Genomic DNA, 13878 nt, shown 5'->3' with positions numbered 1-13878 from the left:
TGTTTTTACCTGATTTATATAAACAATAAATCTCCTCTATGTTAAAGCTTTTTTTTTATAAAGAAAATGGATACTGTGATCTGTGACATTGTTAAATACAAACTAAATATATGGTGCATTAAGTAAGAATGTTTCCTGGTAAACTTATATCCATTCTCAAACAATCTCATTATGACAAATCATATATCCGATATAAATGGACATATAAGTACACAGGAGTAACTTTGGGGAAACGTACTGGGAGCCTATAGCTTTACAAATCAGGGGAGCCTAACCATTACCTTTATTCCATGTAGGAATTGAACCCTTTTACATTGGTTAAAGGTAAGAGTTTCTACATTAGTGCTATTACAATAAACATTTATCAAACTATAGGAAAACTTACCTAAAATGTACAGTCATTACAGACCCGGAGGAATACAGGGTCGGGGGTATCACATTACCACACAATCCCATGTTACCACCAGCCTCTTCCTGAAACAAAAACATTTTAACATCTCAATGATAAATGAAATAATATATTGTACAGTATTTACTCAAAGAGCCTTTAATGTTGTTATTGTTGACATAGTGAGAACTTGACATTACAATGGTTAGTGAAGCTAACAGTCTTAACTTGATCTGTAACATTTGACTCGTCAAAGAGTACTATAAAGCTCCTAAGTTAATTGTCAAACAGTATTATAAAGCTCCTACAGTAATTGTCAAAGAGTACTATAAAGCTCCTACGGTAATTGTCAAAGAGTATTATAAAGCTCCTACAGTAATTGTCAAAGAGTATTATAAAGCTCCTACAGTAATTGTCAAAGAGTATTATAAAGCTCCTACAGTAATTGTCACAGAGTATTATAAAGCTCCTACAGTAATTGTCAAAGAGTACTATAAAGCTCCTACGGTAATTGTCAAAGAGTACTATAAAGCTCCTACGGTAATTGTCAAAGAGTACTATAAAGCTCCTACAGTAATTGTCAAAGAGTATTATAAAGCTCCTACGGTAATTGTCAAAGAGTATATAAAGCTCCTAGGTAATTGTCAAAGAGTATATAAAGCTCCTACAGTAATTGTCAAAGAGTATATAAAGCTCCTACGTAATTGTCAAAGAGTACTATAAAGCTCCTAAGGTAATTGTCAAAGAGTACTATAAAGCTCCTAAGGTAAAGTTGTCAAAGAGTACTATAAAGCTCCTACGGTAATTGTCAAAGAGTATATAAAGCTCCTACGGTAATTGTCAAAGAGTATTATAAAGCTCCTAAGTAAATTGTCAAAGAGTATATAAAGCTCCTACAGTAATTGTCAAAGAGTACTATAAAGCTCCTACAGTAATTGTCAAAGAGTACTATAAAGCTCCTAAGTTAATTGTCAAAGAGTACTATAAAGCTCCTACAGTAATTGTCAAAGAGTATATAAAGCTCCTAAGTTAATTGTCAAAGAGTACTATAAAGCTCCTACAGTAATTGTCAAAGAGTACTATAAAGCTCCTAAGTTAATTGTCAAAGAGTACTATAAAGCTCCTACGGTAATTGTCAAAGAGTACTATAAAGCTCCTACGGTAATTGTCAAAGAGTACTATAAAGCTCCTACAGTAATTGTCAAAGAGTATTATAAAGCTCCTAAGGTAATTGTCAAAGAGTACTATAAAGCTCCTACAGTAATTGTCAAAGAGTACTATAAAGCTCCTAAGTAATTGTCAAAGAGTACTATAAAGCTCCTACGGTAATTGTCAAAGAGTACTATAAAGCTCCTACGGTAATTGTCAAAGAGTACTATAAAGCTCCTAAGTAAATTGTCAAAGAGTACTATAAAGCTCCTACAGTAATTGTCAAAGAGTACTATAAAGCTCCTAAGGTAATTGTCAAAGAGTACTATAAAGCTCCTAAGTAATTGTCAAAGAGTATATAAAGCTCCTAAGGTAATTGTCAAAGAGTACTATAAAGCTCCTACAGTAATTGTCAAAGAGTACTATAAAGCTCCTACTAGGTAATTGTCAAAGAGTATTATAAAGCTCCTACGGTAATTGTCAAAGAGTACTATAAAGCTCCTAAGGTAATTGTCAAAGAGTACTATAAAGCTCCTACAGTAATTGTCAAAGAGTATTATAAAGCTCCTACAGTAATTGTCAAAGAGTATTATAAAGCTCCTACAGTAATTGTCAAAGAGTATTATAAAGCTCCTACAGTAATTGTCAAAGAGTATTATAAAGCTCCTACAGTAATTGTCAAAGAGTACTATAAAGCTCCTACGGTAATTGTCAAAGAGTACTATAAAGCTCCTACGGTAATTGTCAAAGAGTACTATAAAGCTCCTAAGGTAATTGTCAAAGAGTATTATAAGCTCCTAAGGTAATTGTCAAAGAGTATTATAAAGCTCCTACAGTAATTGTCAAAGAGTATTATAAAGCTCCTACAGTAATTGTCAAAGAGTACTATAAAGCTCCTACGGTAATTGTCAAAGAGTACTATAAAGCTCCTACAGTAATTGTCAAAGAGTATTATAAAGCTCCTACAGTAATTGTCAAAGAGTATTATAAAGCTCCTACAGTAATTGTCAAAGAGTATTATAAAGCTCCTAAGGTAATTGTCAAAGAGTATTATAAAGCTCCTACAGTAATTGTCACAGAGTATTATAAAGCTCCTACAGTAATTGTCAAAGAGTATTATAAAGCTCCTACAGTAATTGTCAAAGAGTACTATAAAGCTCCTACGGTAATTGTCAAAGAGTACTATAAAGCTCCTACGGTAATTGTCAAAGAGTACTATAAAGCTCCTAAGGTAATTGTCAAAGAGTATTATAAAGCTCCTAAGGTAATTGTCAAAGAGTATTATAAAGCTCCTACAGGTAATTGTCAAAGAGTATTATAAAGCTACTAAGGTAATTGTCAAAGAGTATTATAAAGCTCCTACGGTAATTGTCAAAGAGTATTATAAAGCTCCTACAGTAATTGTCAAAGAGTATTATAAAGCTCCTACAGTAATTGTCAAAGAGTATTATAAAGCTCCTACAGTAATTGTCAAAGAGTACTATAAAGCTCCTACGGTAATTGTCAAAGAGTACTTATAAAGCTCCTACGGTAATTGTCAAAGAGTATTATATAAAGCTCCTACGGTAATTGTCAAAGAGTATTATAAAGCTCCTACAGTAATTGTCAAAGAGTATTATAAAGCTCCTACAGTAATTGTCAAAGAGTATTATAAAGCTCCTACAGTAATTGTCAAAGAGTACTATAAAGCTCCTACGGTAATTGTCAAAGAGTACTATAAAGCTCCTACGGTAATTGTCAAAGAGTACTATAAAGCTCCTACAGTAATTGTCAAAGAGTATTATAAAGCTCCTACGGTAATTGTCAAAGAGTACTATAAAGCTCCTAAGGTAATTGTCAAAGAGTATTATAAAGCTCCTACGGTAATTGTCAAAGAGTACTATAAAGCTCCTAAGGTAATTGTCAAAGAGTACTATAAAGCTCCTAAGGTAATTGTCAAAGAGTACTATAAAGCTCCTACGGTAATTGTCAAAGAGTACTATAAAGCTCCTAAGGTAATTGTCAAAGAGTATTATAAAGCTCCTACGGTAATTGTCAAAGAGTACTACAAAGCTCCTAAGTAAATTGTCAAAGAGTACTATAAAGCTCCTACAGTAATTGTCAAAGAGTATTATAAAGCTCCTAAGTTAATTGTCAAAGAGTACTATAAAGCTCCTACAGTAATTGTCAAAGAGTATTATAAAGCTCCTAAGTTAATTGTCAAAGAGTACTATAAAGCTCCTACAGTAATTGTCAAAGAGTACTATAAAGCTCCTAAGTTAATTGTCAAAGAGTACTATAAAGCTCCTACGGTAATTGTCAAAGAGTACTATAAAGCTCCTAAGTTAATTGTCAAAGAGTACTATAAAGCTCCTACAGTAATTGTCAAAGAGTATTATAAAGCTCCTAAGTTAATTGTCAAAGAGTACTATAAAGCTCCTACAGTAATTGTCAAAGAGTACTATAAAGCTCCTAAGTTAATTGTCAAAGAGTACTATAAAGCTCCTAAGTTAATTGTCAAAGAGTACTATAAAGCTCCTACGGTAATTGTCAAAGAGTACTATAAAGCTCCTAAGTAAATTGTCAAAGAGTACTATAAAGCTCCTACAGTAATTGTCAAAGAGTACTATAAAGCTCCTAAGGTAATTGTCAAAGAGTACTATAAAGCTCCTAAGTTAATTGTCAAAGAGTACTATAAAGCTCCTACAGTAATTGTCAAAGAGTACTATAAAGCTACTACGGTAATTGTCAAAGAGTACTATAAAGCTCCTACGGTAATTGTCAAAGAGTATTATAAAGCTCCTAAGGTAATTGTCAAAGAGTATTATAAAGCTCCTAAGGTAATTGTCAAAGAGTACTATAAAGCTCCTAAGTTAATTGTCAAAGAGTATTATAAAGCTCCTACAGTAATTGTCAAAGAGTATTATAAAGCTCCTACAGTAATTGTCAAAGAGTATTATAAAGCTCCTAAGGTAATTGTCAAAGAGTATTATAAAGCTCCTACAGTAATTGTCAAAGAGTACTATAAAGCTCCTACGGTAATTGTCAAAGAATATTATAAAGCTCCTACAGTAATTGTCAAAGAGTATTATAAAGCTCCTACGGTAATTGTCAAAGAGTACTATAAAGCTCCTACGGTAATTGTCAAAGAGTATTATAAAGCTCCTAAGGTAATTGTCAAAGAGTATTATAAAGCTCCTAAGGTAATTGTCAAAGAGTATTATAAAGCTCCTACGGTAATTGTCAAAGAGTACTATAAAGCTCCTACGGTAATTGTCAAAGAGTATTATAAAGCTACTACGGTAATTGTCAAAGAGTATTATAAAGCTCCTAAGTTAATTGTCAAAGAGTACTATAAAGCTCCTAAGTTAATTGTCAAAGAGTACTATAAAGCTCCTACAGTAATTGTGAAAGAGTATTATAAAGCTCCTAAGTTAATTGTCAAAGAATATTATAAAGCTCCTAAGGTAATTGTCAAAGAGTATTATAAAGCTCCTACGGTAATTGTCAAAGAGTACTATAAAGCTCCTAAGGTAATTGTCAAAGAGTATTATAAAGCTCCTACGGTAATTGTCAAAGAGTATTATAAAGTTCCTACGGTAATTGTCAAAGAATATTATAAAGCTACTACGGTAATTGTCAAAGAGTATTATAAAGCTCCTACGGTAATTGTCAAAGAGTACTATAAAGCTCCTACAGTAATTGTCAAAGAGTATTATAAAGCTCCTACGGTAATTGTCAAAGAGTACTATAAAGCTCCTACAGTAATTGTCAAAGAGTATTATAAAGCTCCTAAGTTAATTGTCAAAGAGTATTATAAAGCTCCTACGGTAATTGTCAAAGAGTATTATAAAGCTCCTAAGTTAATTGTCAAAGAGTATTATAAAGCTCCTACAGTAATTGTCAAAGAGTACTATAAAGCTCCTACAGTAATTGTCAAAGAGTGCTATAAAGCTCCTACAGTAATTGTCAAAGAGTGCTATAAAGCTCCTACAGTAATTGTCAAAGAGTACTATAAAGCTCCTACAGTAATTTTCAAAGAGTACTATAAAGCTCCTACAGTAATTGTCAAAGAGTATTATAAAGCTACTAGGGTAATTGTCAAAGAGTACTATAAAGCTCCTACAGTAATTGTCAAAGAGTGCTATAAAGCTCCTACAGTAATTGTCAAAGAGTACTATAAAGCTCCTACAGTAATTTTCAAAGAGTGCTATAAAGCTCCTACGGTAATTGTCAAAGAGAATTATAAAGCTCCTACGGTAATTGTCAAAGAGTACTATAAAGCTCCTACGGTAATTGTCAAAGAGTACTACAAAGCTCCTACAATAATTGTCAAAGAGTACTATAAAGCTCCTACAGTAATTGTCAAAGAGTATTATAAAGCTCCTAAGGTAATTGTCAAAGAGTATTATAAAGCTCCTAAGTTAATTGTCAAACAGTATTATAAAGCTCCTACAGTAATTGTCAAAGAGTATTATAAAGCTCCTAAGTAAATTGTCAAAGAGTATTATAAAGTTCCTACAGTAATTGTCAAAGAGTATTATAAAGCTCCTAAGTTAATTGTCAAAGAGTATTATAAAGCTACTACGGTAATTGTCAAAGAGTACTATAAAGCTCCTACAGTAATTGTCAAAGAGTATTATAAAGCTCCTAAGGTAATTGTCAAAGAGTACAATAAAGCTCCTACAGTAATTGTCAAAGAGTATTATAAAGCTCCTAAGTTAATTGTCAAAGAGTATTATAAAGCTCCTAAGTTAATTGTCAAACAGTATTATAAAGCTCCTACAGTAATTGTCAAAGAGTACTATAAAGCTCCTACGGTAATTGTCAAAGAGTACAATAAAGCTCCTACAGTAATTGTCAAAGAGTATTATAAAGCTCCTAAGTTAATTGTCAAAGAGTATTATAAAGCTCCTAAGTTAATTGTCAAACAGTATTATAAAGCTCCTACAGTAATTGTCAAAGAGTACTATAAAGCTCCTACGGTAATTGTCAAAGAGTATTATAAAGCTCCTACAGTAATTGTCAAAGAGTATTATAAAGCTCCTAAGTTAATTGTCAAACAGTATTATAAAGCTCCTAAGTTAATTGTCAAACAGTATTATAAAGCTCCTACAGTAATTGTCAAAGAGTACTATAAAGCTCCAACAGTAATTGCCAAAGAGTATTATAAAGCTCCTAAGTTAATTGTCAAAGAGTATTATAAAGCTCCTACAGTAATTGTCAAAGAGTATTATAAAGCTCCTACAGCAATTGTCAAAGAGTATTATAAAGCTCCTAAGTTAATTGTCAAAGAGTATTATAAAGCTCCTACAGTAATTGTCAAAGAGTATTATAAAGCTCCTACAGTAATTGTCAAAGAGTATTACAAAGCTCCTACAGTAATTGTCAAAGAGTATTATAAAGCTCCTACAGTAATTGTCAAAGAGTACTATAAAGCTCCTACAGTAATTGTCAAAGAGTATTATAAAGCTCCTACAGTAATTGTCAAAGAGTACTATAAAGCTCCTACAGTAATTGTCAAAGAGTATTATAAAGCTCCTACAGTAATTGTCAAAGAGTGCTATAAAGCTCCTACGGTAATTGTCAAAGAGTATTATAAAGCTCCTACAGTAATTGTCAAAGAGTATTATAAAGCTCCTACAGTAATTGTCAAAGAGTACTATAAAGCTCCTACGGTAATTGTCAAAGAGTACTATAAAGTTCCTACAGTAATTGTCAATGAGTATTATAAAGCTCCTACGGTAATTGTCAAAGAGTACTATAAAGCTCCTAAGGTAATTGTCAAAGAGTACTATAAAGCTCCTACGGTAATTGTCAAAGAGTATTATAAAGCTCCTAAGGTAATTGTCAAAGAGTACTATAAAGCTCCTACGGTAATTGTCAAAGAGTATTATAAAGCTCCTAAGTTAATTGTCAAAGAGTACTATAAAGCTCCTACAGTAATTGTCAAAGAGTATTATAAAGCTCCTACGGTAATTGTCAAAGAGTATTATAAAGCTCCTTCGCTAATTGTCAAAGAGTACTATAAAGCTCCTACAGTAATTGTCAAAGAGTATTATAAAGCTCCTAAGTTAATTGTCAAAGAGTATTATAAAGCTCCTAAGTTAATTGTCAAAGAGTATTATAAAGCTCCTAAGGTAATTGTCAAAGAGTATTATAAAGCTCCTACGGTAATTGTCAAAGAGTACTATAAAGCTCCTAAGGTAATTGTCAAAGAGTATTATAAAGCTCCTACAGTAATTGTCAAAGAGTATTATAAAGCTCCTACGGTAATTGTCAAAGAGTACTATAAAGCTCCTAAGGTAATTGTCAAAGAGTATATCCTAAGTAGTCAAAGAGTATTATAAAGCTCCTACGGTAATTGTCAAAAGTATTATAAAGCTTCAGTAATTGTCAAAGAGTATTAAAAGCTCCAAATCTACGTAATTGTCAAAGAGTATTATAAAGCTCCTAAGGTAATTGTCAAAGAGTATTATAAAGCTCCTACGGTAATTGTCAAAAAGTATTATAAAGCTCCTACAGTAATTGTCAAAGAGTATAAAAAAGCTCCTATGGTAATTGTCAAAGAGTATTATAAAGCTCCTACGCTAATTGTCAAAGAGTATTAAAAAGCTCCTACGGTAATTGTCAATGAGTATTATAAAGCTCCTACGGTAATTGTCAAAGAGTACTATAAAGTTCCTACAGTAATTGTCTAAGAGTATTAAAAAGCTCCTACGGTAATTGTCAAAGAGTATTATTAAGCTCCTACGGTAATTGACAAAGAGTATTATAAAGCCCCTAAGGTAATTGTCAAAGAGTATTACAAAGCTCCTACAGTAATTGTCAAAGAGTATTATAAAGCTCCTACAGTAATTCTCTATGATAACCAGGAATTAAACATTTTGTATCCACCATGTCTTACTGTACTTCATGTTCTTCAGTATCATTTTACACATATTTGACAACAACCTTGAGACAAAATGCTAGATTCCAAACATTTTCCTGAATTTTTGTAATGCATTCTGTTGTTAACATTTTAATGGTATTCTTTCCCTTGAAACATTGACTGTATTAGATGAGTTTCCTAAATTGAATGTCATACATAAATCAGAGAGAACGAAAATAAAATAAGAAAAGTAATAAGATAAAAAAAAATCTATAATATATACATTAAAGTCTACCATCTTGACCATTTAGAAGCTATCTGTTGAAGCAGTTTCCATAAGATATTCTACAAGCTTCAGCATCCCACCACATAACATTGACTGATGATGTTTTTATCAACAGAAATATTTCACAATCAAGGTAGGTTATAAATAATGTGGCTTTTAATCATTTCCACAATGTGTACTTTAGCAGTACACTAGTAATCTGAGAAAGGAACTGATAACTTTAAATCTCACAAAATAATTCATAAACACGTCATTCACCAAGCACTTTCTGGTGAGTGTTGGCAGAATAAATCTAGTGGCAGTTTATACAAGTTTGAAATGTGCTTCAAGGTACAATGACCATCTTAAATTTGCGACCAACCTGAAAAATTGGAGGAAGGCATTTACAATATGTCTAAACTTTTCTGCTGCCAATATAATTTGTTTTGAACATTTGATGACAATACAATTTGTCACGACTCTCTTGAAGGCAGTACAATTTGTCCTGACTCTTTGATGGCAATACAATTTGTCCTGACTCTCTTGATGACAATACAATTTGTTCAAACTCTGTTGATGGTAATACAATTTGTCCTGACTCTCTTGTTGGCAATATAATTTGTCCTGACTCTCTTGATGGCAACACAATTTGTCCCAACTCTCTTGATGGCAATACAAGTTGTCTCAACTCTCTTGATGGCAATACAATTTGTCCCAACTCTCTTGATGGCAATACAAGTTGTCTCAACTCTCTTGATGGCAATACAATTTTGTCCTGACTCTCTTAATTGAGAAAGAAGAGGGACTGAAGAACTGGGAGGAGCAGGAGAAGCAAGAATTATTAAAGATGAATAAGGGGAGGTAGAGGTGTAGGACGCAGTAAGGCAACAGGAGGAGTAGGGGCATGTATCAGGATACAAGAAGGAACAAGAGCATATATACATATAGAAATAGGAGGATATAACCAATACCAGGAGTGAGTGTGATAGAAGGAAGAACAGAAACAAAAGTAGATGAAGGATAAAAAGAAAGCAGAAAAGGATCAGAAAGACTGGTGAAAGAACATGTCAGAATGTCGGGGAGCAACAGAGAAGGAAAAGATGCAAGGGGAGAAGAAAGTATGAAGAAAATCAAGAGAAAAGATGAAGAGGAGCTAGAGAAAGGATGAAGACGAATTTGAGAAAAGATAAAGAAAAGCTTGAGAAAGAATGAAGAGGATCAGGAGAAAGGATGAACAGGAGCTTGAGAAAGAATGAAGAGGAGCTGGAGAAAGGATGAACAGGAGCTTGAGAAAGAATGAAGAGAATCAGGAGAAAGGATGAAGAGGATCTGGAGAAAGGATGAACAGGAGCTTGAGAAAGAATGAAGAGAATCAGGAGAAAGGATGAACAGGAGCTTGAGAAAGAATGAAGAGAATCAGGAGAAAGGATGAAGAGGATCTGGAGAAAGAATGAAGAGGAGCTGGAGAAAGGATGAAGAGGATCAGGAGAAAGAATGAAGAGGAACTGGAGGAAGGATGAAGAGGAACTGGAGAAAGGATGAAGAGGATCTGGAGAAAGGATGAAGAGGAGATGGAGAAAGGATGAACAGGATCAGGAGAAAGGATGAAGAGGATCAGGAGAAAGGATGAAGAGAAGCTGGAGAAAGGATGAAGAGGAACTGGATAAAGGATGAAGAGGATCAGGAGAAAGGATGAAGAGGAGCTGGAGAAAGGATGAAGAGGAACTGGAGAAAGGATGAAGAGGATCAGGAGAAAGGATAAAGAGGAACTGGAGAAAGGATGAAGAGGAACTGGAGGAAGGATGAAGAGGAGCTGGAGAAAGGATGAAGACAGGAGACAGGATGAAGAAGAGCTTGAGAAAGAATGAAGAGGATCAGGAGAAAGGATGAAGAGGAACTGGATAAAGGATGAACAGGAGCTTGAGAAAGAATGAAGAGGATCAGGAGAAAGAATGAAGAGGATCAGGAGAAAGGATGAAGAGGAGCTGGAGAAAGGATGAAGAGGAACTGGAGGAAGGATGAAGAGGAGCTGGAGAAAGGATGAAGACAGGAGACAGGATAAAGAAGAGCTTGAGAAAGAATGAAGAGGATCAGGAGAAAGGATGAAGAGGAACAGGAGACAGGATGAAGACAGGAGACAGGAGAAAGGGTGAAGAGGAGCTGGAGACAGGATGGACAGGAGCTGGAGGAAGGATGAAGAGGATCTGGAGAAAGGATGAACAGGAGCTTGAGAAAGAATGAAGAGAATCAGGAGAAAGGATGAACAGGAGCTTGAGAAAGAATGAAGAGAATCAGGAGAAAGGATGAAGAGGATCTGGAGAAAGAATGAAGAGGAGCTGGAGAAAGGATGAAGAGGATCAGGAGAAAGAATGAAGAGGAACTGGAGGAAGGATGAAGAGGAACTGGAGAAAGGATGAAGAGGATCTGGAGAAAGGATGAAGAGGAGATGGAGAAAGGATGAACAGGATCAGGAGAAAGGATGAAGAGGATCAGGAGAAAGGATGAAGAGAAGCTGGAGAAAGGATGAAGAGGAACTGGATAAAGGATGAAGAGGATCAGGAGAAAGGATGAAGAGGAGCTGGAGAAAGGATGAAGAGGAACTGGAGAAAGGATGAAGAGGATCAGGAGAAAGGATAAAGAGGAACTGGAGAAAGGATGAAGAGGAACTGGAGGAAGGATGAAGAGGAGCTGGAGAAAGGATGAAGACAGGAGACAGGATGAAGAAGAGCTTGAGAAAGAATGAAGAGGATCAGGAGAAAGGATGAAGAGGATCTGGAGAAAGGATGAACAGGAGCTTGAGAAAGAATGAAGAGAATCAGGAGAAAGGATGAACAGGAGCTTGAGAAAGAATGAAGAGAATCAGGAGAAAGGATGAAGAGGATCTGGAGAAAGAATGAAGAGGAGCTGGAGAAAGGATGAAGAGGATCAGGAGAAAGAATGAAGAGGAACGGAGGAAGGATGAAGAGGAACTGGAGAAAGGATGAAGAGGATCTGGAGAAAGGATGAAGAGGAGATGGAGAAAGGATGAACAGGATCAGGAGAAAGGATGAAGAGGATCAGGAGAAAGGATGAAGAGAAGCTGGAGAAAGGATGAAGAGGAACTGGATAAAGGATGAAGAGGATCAGGAGAAAGGATGAAGAGGAGCTGGAGAAAGGATGAAGAGGAACTGGAGAAAGGATGAAGAGGATCAGGAGAAAGGATAAAGAGGAACTGGAGAAAGGATGAAGAGGAACTGGAGGAAGGATGAAGAGGAGCTGGAGAAAGGATGAAGACAGGAGACAGGATGAAGAAGAGCTTGAGAAAGAATGAAGAGGATCAGGAGAAAGGATGAAGAGGAACTGGATAAAGGATGAACAGGAGCTTGAGAAAGAATGAAGAGGATCAGGAGAAAGAATGAAGAGGATCAGGAGAAAGGATGAAGAGGAGCTGGAGAAAGGATGAAGAGGAACTGGAGGAAGGATGAAGAGGAGCTGGAGAAAGGATGAAGACAGGAGACAGGATAAAGAAGAGCTTGAGAAAGAATAAAGAGGATCAGGAGAAAGGATGAAGAGGAACAGGAGACAGGATGAAGACAGGAGACAGGAGAAAGGGTGAAGAGGAGCTGGAGACAGGATGGACAGGAGCTGGAGGAAGGATGAAGAGGAACTGGAGAAAGGATGAACAGGAACTGGAGACAGGATGAAGACAGGAGACAGGAGAAAGGGTGAAGAAGAGCTGGAGAAAGGATGAAGACAGGAGACAGGATGAAGAAGAGCTTGAGAAAGAATGAAGAGGATCAGGAGAAAGAATGAAGAGGATCAGGAGAAAGGATGAAGAGGAGCTGGAGAAAGGATGAAGAGGAACTGGAGGAAGGATGAAGAGGAGCTGGAGAAAGGATGAAGACAGGAGACAGGATGAAGAAGAGCTTGAGAAAGAATGAAGAGGATCAAGAGAAAGAATGAAGAGGATCAGGAGAAAGAATGAAGAGGAACTGGAGGAAGGATGAAGAGGAACTGGAGAAAGGATGAAGAGGAACTGGAGGAAGGATGAAGAGGAACTGGAGAAAGAATGAAGAGGATCAGGAGAAAGGATGAAGAGGAACTTGAGAAAAGATGAAGACGAAAAGATGAGGCCAGGAGAAAGGATGAACAGGAGCTGGAGAAAGGATGAAGAGGAACTGGAGAAAGGATGAAGAGGAGCTGGAGAAAGGATGAACAGGAGCTGGAGAAAGGATGAACAGGAACTGGAGGAAGGATGAAGAGGAGCTGGAGAAAGGATGAAGACAGGAGACAGGATGAAGAAGAGCTTGAGAAAAAATGAAGAGGATCAGGAGAAAGGATGAAGAGGAACTGGAGAAAGAATGAAGAGGAGCTGGAGAAAGGATGAAGAGGAACAGGAGACAGGATGAAGAGGAACAGGAGAAAGGATGAACAGGAGTTGGAGAAAGGATGAAGAGGAGCTGGAGAAAGGATGGACAGAAGCTGGAGAAAGGATGAAGAGGAGCTGGAGAAAGGATGAACAGGATCAGGAGAAAGGATGAAGAGGATCTGGAGAAAGGATGGACAGGAGTTGGAGAAAGGATGAAGAGGAGCTGGAGAAAGGATGGACAGGAGCTGGAGAAAGGATGAGGAGGAGCTGGAGAAAGGATGAAGAGGATCAGGAGAAAGGATGAAGAGGAGCTGGAGAAAGGATGAAGAGGAACAGGAGACAGGATGAAGAGGAACAGGAGAAAGGATGATGAGGAGATGGAGAAAAGATGAATGGGAGCTGAAAAAAGGATGAAGAGGAGCTGGAGGAAGGATGAAGAGGAGCTGGAGAAAGGATGAACAGGAGAAAGGATGAAGAGGAGCTGGAGAAAGGATGGACAAGAGCTGGAGAAAGGATGAACAGGAGAAAGGATGAAGAGGAGCTGGAGAAAGGATGAACAGGAGCTGGAGAAAGGATGAACAGGAGTTGGAGAAAGGATGAAGAGGAGCTGGAGAAAGGATGGACAGAAGCTGGAGAAAGGATGAAGAGGAGCTGGAGAAAGGATGAACAGGATCAGGAGAAAGGATGAAGAGGATCTGGAGAAAGGATGGACAGGAGTTGGAGAAAGGATGAAGAGGAGCTGGAGAAAGGATGGACAGGAGCTGGAGAAAGGATGAGGAGGAGCTGGAGAAAGGATGAACAGGAGAAAGGATGAAGAGGAGCTGGAGAAAGGATGGACAAGAGCTGGAGAAAGGATGAACAGGAGAAAGGATGAAGAG

The 13878-nt window shown here is 36.4% G+C and overlaps 1 protein-coding gene across 2 annotated transcripts in view; it reads right to left on the bottom strand.

Moving 5' to 3' along the window:
* The window catches only part of LOC138316345 (uncharacterized), a 203023-nt gene that overhangs the window by 142710 nt on the left and 46435 nt on the right, over window positions 1-13878 (bottom strand). For both annotated transcript variants that reach the window (XM_069258037.1, XM_069258038.1), the window contains exon 3: window positions 386-474. In XM_069258037.1, coding sequence (XP_069114138.1) covers window positions 386-474 — 89 coding nt within the window. The remainder of the gene's footprint in view (window positions 1-385; window positions 475-13878) is intronic.

The sequence above is a fragment of the Argopecten irradians genome, chromosome 2 (genome assembly GCF_041381155.1).
Source record: "Argopecten irradians isolate NY chromosome 2, Ai_NY, whole genome shotgun sequence".
NCBI classification, from domain to species: domain Eukaryota; kingdom Metazoa; phylum Mollusca; class Bivalvia; order Pectinida; family Pectinidae; genus Argopecten; species Argopecten irradians.
Note: the sequence above shows the minus strand (reverse complement) of the source record. Positions and strands in the feature narration are given on the sequence as shown.